The sequence below is a fragment of the Fundulus heteroclitus genome, chromosome 7 (genome assembly GCF_011125445.2).
Source record: "Fundulus heteroclitus isolate FHET01 chromosome 7, MU-UCD_Fhet_4.1, whole genome shotgun sequence".
Taxonomy (NCBI): Eukaryota; Metazoa; Chordata; class Actinopteri; order Cyprinodontiformes; family Fundulidae; genus Fundulus; species Fundulus heteroclitus.
The window spans coordinates 11,806,555-11,818,770 of record NC_046367.1 but is presented as its reverse complement, the minus strand read 5'-3'; the positions used below and the strand labels follow the sequence as shown (position 1 = coordinate 11,818,770).

The 12,216-nt window shown below is 37.3% G+C and overlaps 1 protein-coding gene across 1 annotated transcript; it reads left to right on the top strand.

Annotated features, from left to right (window-relative positions):
• The first annotated feature begins 3,659 nt into the window (after window positions 1–3,659).
• On the top strand, window positions 3,660–4,619 carry LOC118563606 (olfactory receptor 11A1-like). Its single transcript, XM_036138689.1, has one exon. It carries the CDS (start codon window positions 3,699–3,701, stop codon window positions 4,617–4,619), a length of 921 nt encoding a protein of 306 aa, XP_035994582.1. The 5' UTR covers window positions 3,660–3,698.
• Window positions 4,620–12,216: the final 7,597 nt, after the last annotated feature.

Sequence of the window (12,216 nt, the reverse complement as noted above, 5' to 3'; positions counted from 1 at the left end):
AACTCCTTATACAAGTATGGTTAATAATAATAATAATAATAATAATAATAATAATAATAATAATAATTGAACTTTATTGATCTCACAATGGAGAAATTCACTTCTGCATTTAACCCATCCCCTTGGGGAGCAGTGGGCTGTCCTAAGGCTCAGGGCTCATTCATGTTCCCACGGCCCGACTCATTCATCCGGTTCGATGATTTGGCAGGAAGAGAGAAGACAATGATCAAAGGCGAAAACAGTTAAAACATATATTTATTACAATTTGGAATTCCAAATGGGAGACAACTTACAAGTTTTATCAACGACGTGGATAGCCTAACCTTACCCCGAAGTTTCTTCCATGAGTTGTAAAATGTGTCTTAGCGCTTACCCTCCAAACAAGCTTTTTAACACAGAGACGGCTCCAAAAGGGGCTGGACTAACCCCCCTTTTTCCAGAGACTGGAGTCTGGCTCAAACATGTGCTTTCTGACACTCGACCGTTAAATGTAATCTATTGCCCTAGCCTTGTTTCTTGGTAGTTTCCTGAAATAACATTGAAGTCTTGAGAAAGGGATTTTGAAAACATTATCTGCTCCACAAGGCTCTTATTAATTTCCCGTTCTGTGCTGTTGCTGATACTCTTACTGAAGTCTGAATTAACCTATTGTATTCTGCAACCAACTCCCATCCCAGGTTACTGTGTTAAAGGTTAATATATGTATAACTTTAAAATACACTATTATCATATAAGTGATTATATATTTTTCATAACAGCTGCCACTGTGTGGTGCCCGGGGAGCAATCGGGGGTTAAGGGTCTTGCTCAGGGATCCAGAATGGCAGTCTGTGGGAGTTGAATTCAGAACCTCCAGGACCCAAGCGCAATGCTGTAACTACTAGGCCACCACTCCCCGTAATAACTGTTAATACAGTTATTACTTATTTGTGCACATTAGTCATGTTTTTGATTAAAATCCTTTTGCTAAAATGCCATCAGAATGCTTATTATATTAAGTGTGTCTCGCCCCCACCCCCACTCCCTTCAGTCTCCACAACATTGGATCAGTCCATGTTGCTGCGCATTGGCAGAAAGGTCCAGGAAGACAGCAGCAAACCATCTGAAAACAGAGGCTAGACAAGAAGTCAAGAAGAGGAGAGAAAAGAAAGATTAAAAGAGGCTACCCTAACGGTCATGAAAAGAGGAGGAAGAAGGATGAAAGGGGAATGCTGCTCTCAAAGTTACCAAAAGTGACTGCCTTTGGCTTCTCCACTGCGGCAGCGGCTAGCACCAACAGCAGCAACCCACAATCATATGATAGTATGCCACATCCTGATGGATGGGATAGAGGTGCTCTTTGTTCACCGAGAAACTGATGCTACACTGCCGTCTGTTGCAGCCTTAGTGAACTGCATGTGACTTAAACTACCACTGAAAGTGAAACTTTAAGGCCGCAACAATGTTTAAATATTTTTAATAACGCGTCGACAACTTTTTCCATTATCAACATTGTTGATAATGTCGACTAATCGTTGCAGTCCTAATAATCGCACTGTGCTGATTCGGCTCTGGCTCCGCTTTCTTCATTGCTGCAGTGAGAGGAAAGCAGAGAGCAAGCTTGTCCCAAACATTCGCACAGCTTTCAGTGTGTGTAAAATGAGAGGAAAGCCTAGCCAGATCCATGGATCTATTTTACATTATTAAATACAGCATGCCTGTCTGCGTAGAGCAATCTGAACTGTCTTTTATTTTACTTTTCTTCAAGCATGGTTTGGGGTTTATAAATAGTAAAGATTTTACAGTTCACCAACTTAGGTTTACATAAAAAGTCAGTCTTACAGAAATGTGTTTTCTATGTACAGGGAAAATGAAAGGGTTCAATTTGATCAACAGTACATTAAATTATCAGTCACAACTGTCGCAGAAAAGTTTATAATTAGTTATCCAGGTCATTGCAACAACAAACAGGCTTGATTTAGGCGTGTTTGCTGTTATAATTAATTACTTTAAAATGCCGAAAACATCCGCATAAGATTTTCACGTTTTCACACATTGATATCAGGTACATGCATATATTCCCCTCAAACTTTGTAAATGCTTAATATCTACTTTTCAGCAGTCACAAATAGATACAGTCTGCATGAAATCACAGACTGTCTGAACGACTAAATGGTACAACAATGAGGGTATTCACACTATAGCTCCAGGGCGAAACCAACCTGTCAGAGGAGGTCTGTGGCTCCCGACGCAAGGAAACTCAAAATCAACTCATAACCTTGATGAACTGACAGCACAGATGATGTGTGAAAGTTTACTTTCTCACCTAAAAGCATCATCAAAATCAATAGATTTGGAAACACATCTCTTTACTCCTCCAAGCAACTGACTGTTTTGCCATGCTGCACACAAGTCCACCCATCAAACAAAGCGCCAAGGCTTGTTGTAACGCCCTACCCTCAGACCAGGACCCTTTTCCTGTGAAACTAAAGCCTCGGGAATATGAAATTCCACATGTAACCTCATATCTAAATGTGCAATGGGCTTTTGAAAGTCCCGTGCTTTTCAAAAGCATGGGGTTTTTCACAAGTAAGGGAAAAGGGCCTAGACTCAGTTACGGACAGCAATTTTACATTGTTTCTTTAAGAACTGTGAAGTTTAGCTTTACAATATGCGAGTCTTGATCTGAGACTAGATACTGACAAGTGAGTGGTAAATGGACTTTGCTTTTATCAAAATATATTTATACCACTTGTTACATTATCCCATTGACACTCACCTCTAGTCAATTCAATGAATTCAGTCATCTTGAGATTCAGTCATCTCAAGGCACTTTCCAAAGTCAAATTCAATCAGATTATATATATTGGATCAGATTATACAGATTGGTCAAAAAGATTTCCTATCTAAGGAAACACAGTAGATTGCATCAAGTCTTAAAAAGCAGCATTCACTCCTCCCGGAGAAGCGTAGAGCCACAGGGTCATCTGCATTGTCCATGGCTTTGCAGCAATCCCTCATACTGAGCAAGCATGAAGCAACAGTGGAAAGGAAAACTCCCCTTTAACAACTAGTCAAACATTCATAAACTGTATGAAATTTTGTGTCCAGTGTCTTGCCCAAGGAGACCTTAAGAGACCAGAGCCACAGGCATCTTAATCTCTAAATCTCCAAATCACTAACATAAGTATCTGGGACAGCATCTTGGACTTCATTGACATAGATCTTTAACTTATATTATGCAAACTCAACAAAAATGATTCAGAAAAAAATTCAGAACTATTTTTTTTACTATATAAACTGTATATAAAGATATGCAAACTGCCCATTAATAAGATATTTATGACTAAATTGTACTTTTAACACAATTATTAAAAGAGTCTCAAAACATAGTTTAACTATCACAATAACTAAAATACACCTAATAATGTTGGCCTCAAATGTGTGAAAAAGTTAGGTCCTTTATTTGAAGTCTTTAATGAGCTCCAGGTGGAATTATGCAGTTTTATAAAAACATCCTGAGAACTTAGAAGGAGTTCCCTTTTGAACTGTTGGGATGACTTCATAGCAAATGACAACTCAAAGTCATGTATTTTTAAAATACCTTAAAATTCAGAACATATATTTAAGGTGTGTCCTGAAGAAGCCTTAGCACTTAGTGATAAAGATATGTTAGTGACATTTTGCTTATTGTGTTGACTTGGATTTTTCACTGATCTGATGGAGGACAAATTGAATGAAACCTATATAACTCTTGGTGGGTATGTAGAGGTGGAAAAATATAGATATTTGTACTTTCTAACAATTTTTACACTGTATATTTTGATCATTTGCTGCAATTGCACAATTGTTTACCTTATTGTAATTCACCAAAATCTTCATGAACCCATGTACATTTTCATTGCAGCTTTGTTGGTGAATGCTGTTCTTTTTAGCACTGCAATCTACCCAAAGCTTTTGGTTGACTTTATGTCTGAGAGACAGATCATATCACATGCAATGTGTCACTTTCAATATTTCTTATTTTATACTTTAGGGGGTGCAGAGTTCTTATTATTGGCAGCCATGGCCTATGACAGATATGTGTCTATATTCAAGCCTCTGCAATATCCAAATGTGATGAGGAAAACTACCATCTGTGTTCTGTTATTTTTGGCCTGGCTTTTGCCCGCTTGTCTGGTTGCTGGTTCCGCTATGCTGACAGCCAATCACCGACTTTGTAACTTTAAGCTGAAAGGAATTTTTTGTAACAATTCAATTCATAAACTTCTTTGTGAAATCTCACGTACACTGTCCTTGTTGGGTGTGATCATTTTGCTCAGTGTTGCATTTTTCCCTTTTCTTTACGTGGTGTTTACCTACACAAGGATCCTTATTATGTCTTATCAGAGTAGTAAGAATGTCAGGAGAAAAGCTGCACAGACGTGTTTACCTCACCTGATAGTTTTAATAAACTTTTCATTGTTCTGCGCTTATGATGTGGTCGTGGTAAGACTGGAATCAGATATGTCAAAAACAGCCCGCTTATTATTCACATTACAAGTATTATTATACCATCCTCTCTTTAATCCAATTATCTATGGCTTAAAAATGAAAGAAATCTCCAAACACCTTAAGACGATTTTTGCTCATGTAAAGTAATGCACTCATCACAGATAATTTAGTTTATTTAAAAAAACTGTTTGTTTTTTCAAGTATTTAAATTCTAAAGTTTTACTACATATTTATTTATTAACTTTAATAATGTTCTTCTTGCAGTCAGAAAAAAATGAATTAGTATTAAGGTCCTGATCACTGAAACAAAAGCAGTGTTTGAGTCTCTAACATATTTTCCCTTTTCAGTCCTCATGTTACAGCAACTGCTGCATAAATAATTTTGTTCTCTTTCTTTACACAAATATTAATTAGAGATGGGATATTCTAGTTCACATGTTAGACTATTTTTTATAAGTGTTGGCGTAACTACATTAAGAAAATTTTTGATCAAGATAAATATTTATTCCTTTCAAAATGTTATTTGATTAATTACTTATTAGTTTTGCTTTCTCTGATGGAGCTGAATCATTATCCCACCAGCCTGTGGAATAATGATCTCTTCACTTTGTATGTTCTTCCAATGCACTGGTTGTTTTTCTGACTAAATCACCTTCCTTTCACATCTCAAAAGTACTGAATTTTGGGGTAAGTAGCACATCTAAAATGCCTGTAGATGTCGGTATGTGTGCATAGCTGTTTGACCTTTTCTCGGAGTTGACAATGTGTTCGACTGGAGAGCTGTACTGGGTATACCTCAAATGTATGTGATTATGTTATTACAGTAATTGTAAATTTATTACCAAACCCAGGTATATTTTGTATATAAATAGCAACACTACACTTAAGACATTTCTGGTTAGGTGTATTGATTATCTTACATGCATCTCGTAAATATTAAGAACAATATTTTATTTTGTTCTGTTAACGTGATATTAACCACACCACTGCATTTCCACGGTAAAACTATGTCCAATAACGGATAATTTTTTCTTACTTTTAATTCCTCACATTTTTATTACCAGTGATTTGATTATTTTTTATGATTTTATTGTGTGTCTAGTGATGAAATATTTTTTTTTGTTTTCAACCTCTGTAAACCAATTTTCGTTACACTTGACTGTATAAAAAAAGTTGTATAAATAAAATGTTATTTTTATTGATCTGTTTTGCTGTTAGTTTAAAACTGACTGAAAGTTGTATATTCTAGGGTAGGTTTTAAAATTCAACAAATTGGTAGGAGTAACCAAAATGAGAAGTAAATAAATAAAATCCTGGAATTGTCGCCTAATCCTTTCATTGCAGCACACTTGTACCAAATGATGAAAATTTAATGCAGTCATAGTTTTGCTCCAAGTTATCCTATTTATAATGTACTGACACAGCTCAGCAGCTTCTGTTCATACACTGATAGTATTGGGTCATCGACAAAAGAAATGGAAGAAACGGCATTAGCCCCTTTTCCATCAAAATACCCAGGAATTAAAGACCCAGGCTTTGGTTTAAACCAAAGTCTTGGGCTTTTAGGTTAGTCGTGTTTCCATTTACTAGGGACCATTTATGCAATATGCTAGGAGCCATTTATGTAAAACAACCCAATGACGTATGGGGAAGTTGTGGGGAAAAATTGCAGTACCACTCCGGTCCAGCAAGCAGACAGCAGTCAAACAGATTGAAGCAGAGAAGTTGTATCCACATCCTGCCACTCATGCTGCCACTCATCCGTGTCACTCCCCAATCTGTACCGGTAGCACGATCCATACTGTTGTGCAATTACACACTGTTTTAAAGTTATTTAATGTTTAATAAATAACTCTCTGTCTGTTAGGTATTGTCCAGTGAATATCAGCTCTAGAGCTGAAATAAGGACAAAAGTTGAAAGGGATGATTTGAGCACTGGCGTTCTTTTAACAGCAAACTCTGCACACATCTAGAATAAAAAGAGTGACAATTTCTCTTCAAGTTCAAGAATATATTAACAGAAATAAAATAAACATTCAGAGAACATCACTATAGAATGCTGTTTATCTGAATTAACACTAGATTTCAATCAACAAATGCTCTCTATTAGGCTAGTGAAACTTAACTAAACCTACTAAAATGAAGATATAAAGAAGCTAAGGAAAGGACAAAATAACATGGTTGATCATCATCAGAATGATTCAGTGAAATCTAGTTCACTGCATATTTAAATTAAAGAATCAAAGTTCATCTTAAGGAACATGGAATGAGATTAGCTTAACTAATTCAGAATAACATTTGGTATGTGTTTCAACCCATTCACAATGCAAATCCTGAGTTTAACAAACATTTGTTTAACTCAGGACATCACAGTGTCAAGACAGAAAACATAAAGCAATATGTCTCAAAAACCGAAAATGCACAACAAAACAAATGAGGAAAGAATAGGAGGAAACTGGAGTCAACATCTGTGACCGAACTGTAAGAAACTGCCTAAAGGAAATAGGCTTTACATATAGAAAAGCTAAACGACAGCCATCATTAACACCTAAACAAAAAAAAACAAGGTTACAATGAGGTAAGGAAAAGCAACCGTGGACTGTGGATGACAATCATTTACAGCGAAGCTAGGGGTCACTGTAATGATCAGTCGCTGAAATTGGTTAATCCTAAAGTTATATAAAAACACCATTAAATCGACATTAATGTTCCATATTAATGTGGTGATAACGCTTGTAGCACTATCGAACGTTGGTGGAGCGAAAAAAAACAAACATTATGTTTGAAACCAACTGTACTCGCATATCCGGGAACAGGAAATGTTATCCGGAAGCTAATAGCATTAGGCTAGCATACATGCTGCACTGATTTAAAAAAGCTTTGGCTTTATTTTAGTCGTAATGAGCGGACAGGAAAATACGAACATCAATATCACATCAATGTATAAAACACTTGTGGAGATAATGTTTGTTATAACCGTAAAAACAGACTCGAATTACATCAGCATGTTGCAGACCTCTCAACTTTTATCAAAAGTTGAGAGTGAGATTATGCTAATTTGGGGGGCGGGGCTTGTTTGGGGCGGGGCTAACTGGACCCTGGAAGAGCCGGTGGGGTCTCAACTCCATCTCATTTTTATCCCACCAGACATTGAAGTAGACATGTATTACTTTTGTTAAAAAGAGAAAGAGACGTATTAATACCTTATTGTTCAGTTAATGGATTAAAACATAAAAAACACACAATTGTTCAAATAATACTGAATAAAATTAAGTAGTTTTAAGTTATTCACCGAATTATTACACTGTTACACATTCATCTATGGGTTTGTTTATCATTGTAAATCTATAACCTGATTGGTGATTCAGGCTGAGTTTCATCAAGTCTTTATGGTCAACATTTTCCCCTCAGCAGCAACACTAAAGCACACAGAGGTTCCCGCTGCGTCTTTATGCACGATCCAGCTGCTGATGTCTCCCTCTTTTCAGCTCAATGCACTTCTAGACTGTTACAGTTTATAACCAGCCCGTTGCCAAAAAACGCATCCCCTGCTGTTTCCTAGAAATATACACTTGTAGTTGATGTAACATTTTCTACGTGTTTACACATGTGTTCCGAACTACTAGTGTGAATTTCAGGTGTGTGGGACAATTTTTAGATTAAAAACATAAGGGGATGCGTTTTTTGGCAGCCCCATTGCCAAAAAAGGCATTCCCTGCTATCGCAGAGGAGTTGACACTTTTATGACTGTATTCCTGTATATCCATCTGTAATTAAAGGACAAGGGTCAGCAAATGCAAATTCTGCCCTGTAAAACAATGACAGCGCAATTGTCGCTCTATGATCTGAAGCCCCATTTGGAGCTTTTAAACAGGCTTTTGAAAAACTTTGATAATTTGCTGCTGTAATATTATAGATTTTTCAGAATAAAAAGCTAGCAGATGTGCAGAATCAAAACATAACAGAAATACAATTATAGAGCATTCAGTATTGTAAGAAAGCCCACACTGTTTCTGGATAAATAGATTATTGTATGAGTTAAGTTCTATTCCGTTTTATGCCTCTTGTAAGTTTGAAACGTCCCATGCTCATGAATGCACCATAGCTTTCTGACGCTCACGAATGCATCCCACTGGTCTATGAACGCTGTGCTGTTTACTGTAGAAGCGGTCTGATCTTCCATTTAAGACAAAGCTTTTCAGTTTCAAAACTCACGTCGGCTCTCACGGTTTATTGTTGTGTGTGAATGACAAGAGACCACAACAAATAAATCAGCCGTACCTCGGATAAAAACTTTGGATTTAATGTTGTTCATAACACCCGTACTTTTGTAAACGAATCTGCCAAATACACACGGTTTTTTTCACACTAGAAGTACATTTAAACGTTTTTATATAATTAATATAAGAACAAGTCGCTCCGTTGGTCGTATTTTAATTCGTTTTCCGTCGATATTCATTTGTACAGAGCGATGCGAGCTCCCGCGACAGGGGATGCATTACTCGGCAGGCATGCATTTTGAGCATAACAACGGCTCACTTTCACCACTGGTTAAGACTAAAATTATTCATAACTCTGATTACTCTTCCTGCTGCTCTGAGAAAGGGATTTTGAAAACATTATCTGCTTCACAAGGCTCTTATTAATTTCCCGTTCTGTGCTGTTGCTGGTACTCTTACTGAAGTCTGAATTAACCTATTGTATTCTGCAACCAACTCCCATCCCAGGTTACTGTGTTAAAGGTTAATATATGTATAACTTCAAAATACACTATTATCATATAAGTGATTATATATTTTTCATAACAGCTGCCACGGTGTGGTGCCCGGGGAGCAATCTGGGGTTAAGGGTCATGCTCAGGGACCCAGAATGGCAGTCTGTGGGAGTTTAATTCAGAACCTCCAGGACCCAAGCGCAATGCTGTAACTACTAGGCCACCACTCCCCGTAATAACTGTTAATACAGTTATTACTTATTTGTGCACATTAGTCATGTTTTTGATTAAAATCCTTTTGCTAAAATGCCATCAGAATGCTTATTATATTAAGTGTGTCTCGCCCCCACCCCCCCTCCCTTCAGTCTCCACAACATTGGATCAGTCCATGTTGCTGCGCATGTGCAGAAAGGTCCAGGAAGACAGCAGCAAACCATCTGAAAACAGAGGCGAGACAAGAAGACAAGAAGAGGAGAGAAAAGAAAGATTAAAAGAGGCTACCCTAACGGTGATGAAAAGAGGAGGAAGAAGGATGAAAGGGGAATGCTGCTCTCAAAGTTACCAAAAGTGACTGCCGTTGGCTTCTCCACTGCGGCAGCGGCTAGCACCAACAGCAGCAACCCACAATCATATGATAGTATGCCACATCCTGATGGATGGGATAGAGGTGCTCTTTGTTCACCGAGAAACTGATGCTACACTGCCGTCTGTTGCAGCCTTAGTGAACTGCATGTGACTTAAACTACCACTGAAAGTGAAACTTTAAGGCCGCAACAATGTTTATATATTTTTAATAACGCGTCGACAACTTTTTCCATTATCAACATTGTTGATAATGTCGACTAATCGTTGCAGTCCTAATAATCGCACTGTGCTGATTCGGCTCTGGCTCTGCTTTCTTCATTGCTGCAGTGAGAGGAAAGCAGAGAGCAAGCTTGTCCCAAACATTCGCACAGCTTGTGTAAAATGAGAGGAAAGCCTAGCCAGATCCATGGATCTATTTTAGATTATTAAATACAGCATGCCTATCTGTGTAGAGCAATCTGAACTGTCTTTTATTTTACTTTTCTTCAAGCATGGTTTGGGGTTTATAAATAGTAAAGATTTTACAGTTCACCAACTTAGGTTTACATAAAAAGTCAGTCTTACAGAAATGTGTTTTCTATGTACAGGGAACATGAAAGGGTTCAATTTGATCAACAGTACATTAAATTATCAGTCACAACTGTCGCAGAAAAGTTTATAATTAGTTATCCAGGTCATTGCAACAACAAACAGGCTTGATTTAAGCGTGTTTGCTGTTATAATTAATTACTTTAAAATGCCGAAAACATCCGCATAAGATTTTCACGTTTTCACACATTGATATCAGGTACATGCAGATATTCCCCTCAAACTTTGTGAATGCTTTATATCTACTTTTCAGCAGTCATAAATAGATACAGTCTGCATGAAATCACAGACTGTCTGAACGACTAAATGGTACAACAATGAGGGTATTCACACTATAGCTCCAGGGCGAAACCAGCCTGTCAGAGGAGGTCTGTGGCTCCCGGCGCAAGGAAACTCAAAATCAACTCATAACCTTGATGAACTGACAGCACAGATGATGTGTGAAAGTGTACTTTCTCACCTAAAAGCGTCATCAAAATCAATAGATTTGGAAACACATCTCTTTACTCCTCCAAGCAACTGACTGTTTTGCCATGCTGCACACAAGCCCACCCATCAAACAAAGCGCCAAGGCTTGTTGTAAAACCCTACCCTCAGACCAGGACCCTTTTCCTGTGAAACTAAAGCCTCGGGAATATGAAATTCCACGTGTAACCTCATATCTAAATGTGCACTGGGCTTTTGAAAGTCCCGTGCTTTTCAAAAGCATGGGTTTTTTTACAAGTAAGGGAAAACAAGTAAGGGCCTAGACTCTGTTACGGACAGCAATTTTACATTGTTTCTTTAAGAAATGTGAAGTTTAGCTTTACAATATGCGAGTCTTGATCTGAGACTAGATACTTACAAGTGAGTGGTAAATGGATGTTGCTTTTATCAAAATACATTTATACCACTTGTTACATTATCCCATTGACACTCACCACTAGTCAATTCAATGAATTCAGTCATCTTGAGATTCAGTCATCTCAAGGCACTTTCCAAAGTCAAATTCAATCAGATTATATATATTGGATCAGATTATACAGATTGGTCAAAAAGATTTCCTATCTAAGGAAACACAGTCAACTGCATCAAGTCTTGAAAAGCAGCATTCACTCCTCCCGGAGAAGCGTAGAGCCACAGGGTGGTCTGCATTGTCCATGGCTTTGCAGCAATCCCTCATACTGAGCAAGCATGAAGCAACAGTGGAAAGGAAAACTCCCCTTTAACAACTAGTCAAACATTCATAAACTGTATGAAATTTTGTGTCCAGTGTCTTGCCCAAGGAGACCTTAAGAGACCAGAGCCACAGGCATCTTAATCTCTAAATCTCCAAATCACTAACATAAGTATCTGGGACAACATCTTGGACTTCATTGACATAGATCTTTAACTTATTATACAAACTCAACAAAAATGATTCAGAAAAAAATTCAGAACTATTTTTTACTATATAAACTGTATATAAAGATATGAAAACAGCCCATTAATAAGATATTTATGACTAAATGGTACTTTTAGCACAATTATTAACACAGTCTCAAAACATAGTTTAACTATCACACTAACTAAAATACACCTAATAATGTTGGCCTCAAATGTTTGAAAAAGTTAGGTCCTTTATTTGAAGTCTTTAATGAGCTCCAGGTGGAATTATGCAGTTTTATAAAAACATCCTGAGAACTTAGAAGGAGTTCCCTTTTGAACTGTTGGGATGACTTCATAGCAAATGACAACTCAAAGTCATGTATTTTTAAAATACCTTAAAATTCAGAACATATATTTAAGGTGTGTCCTGAAGAAGCCTTAGCACTAAGTGATAAAGATATGTTAGTGACATTTTGCTTATTGTGTTGACTTGGATTTTTCACTGATCTG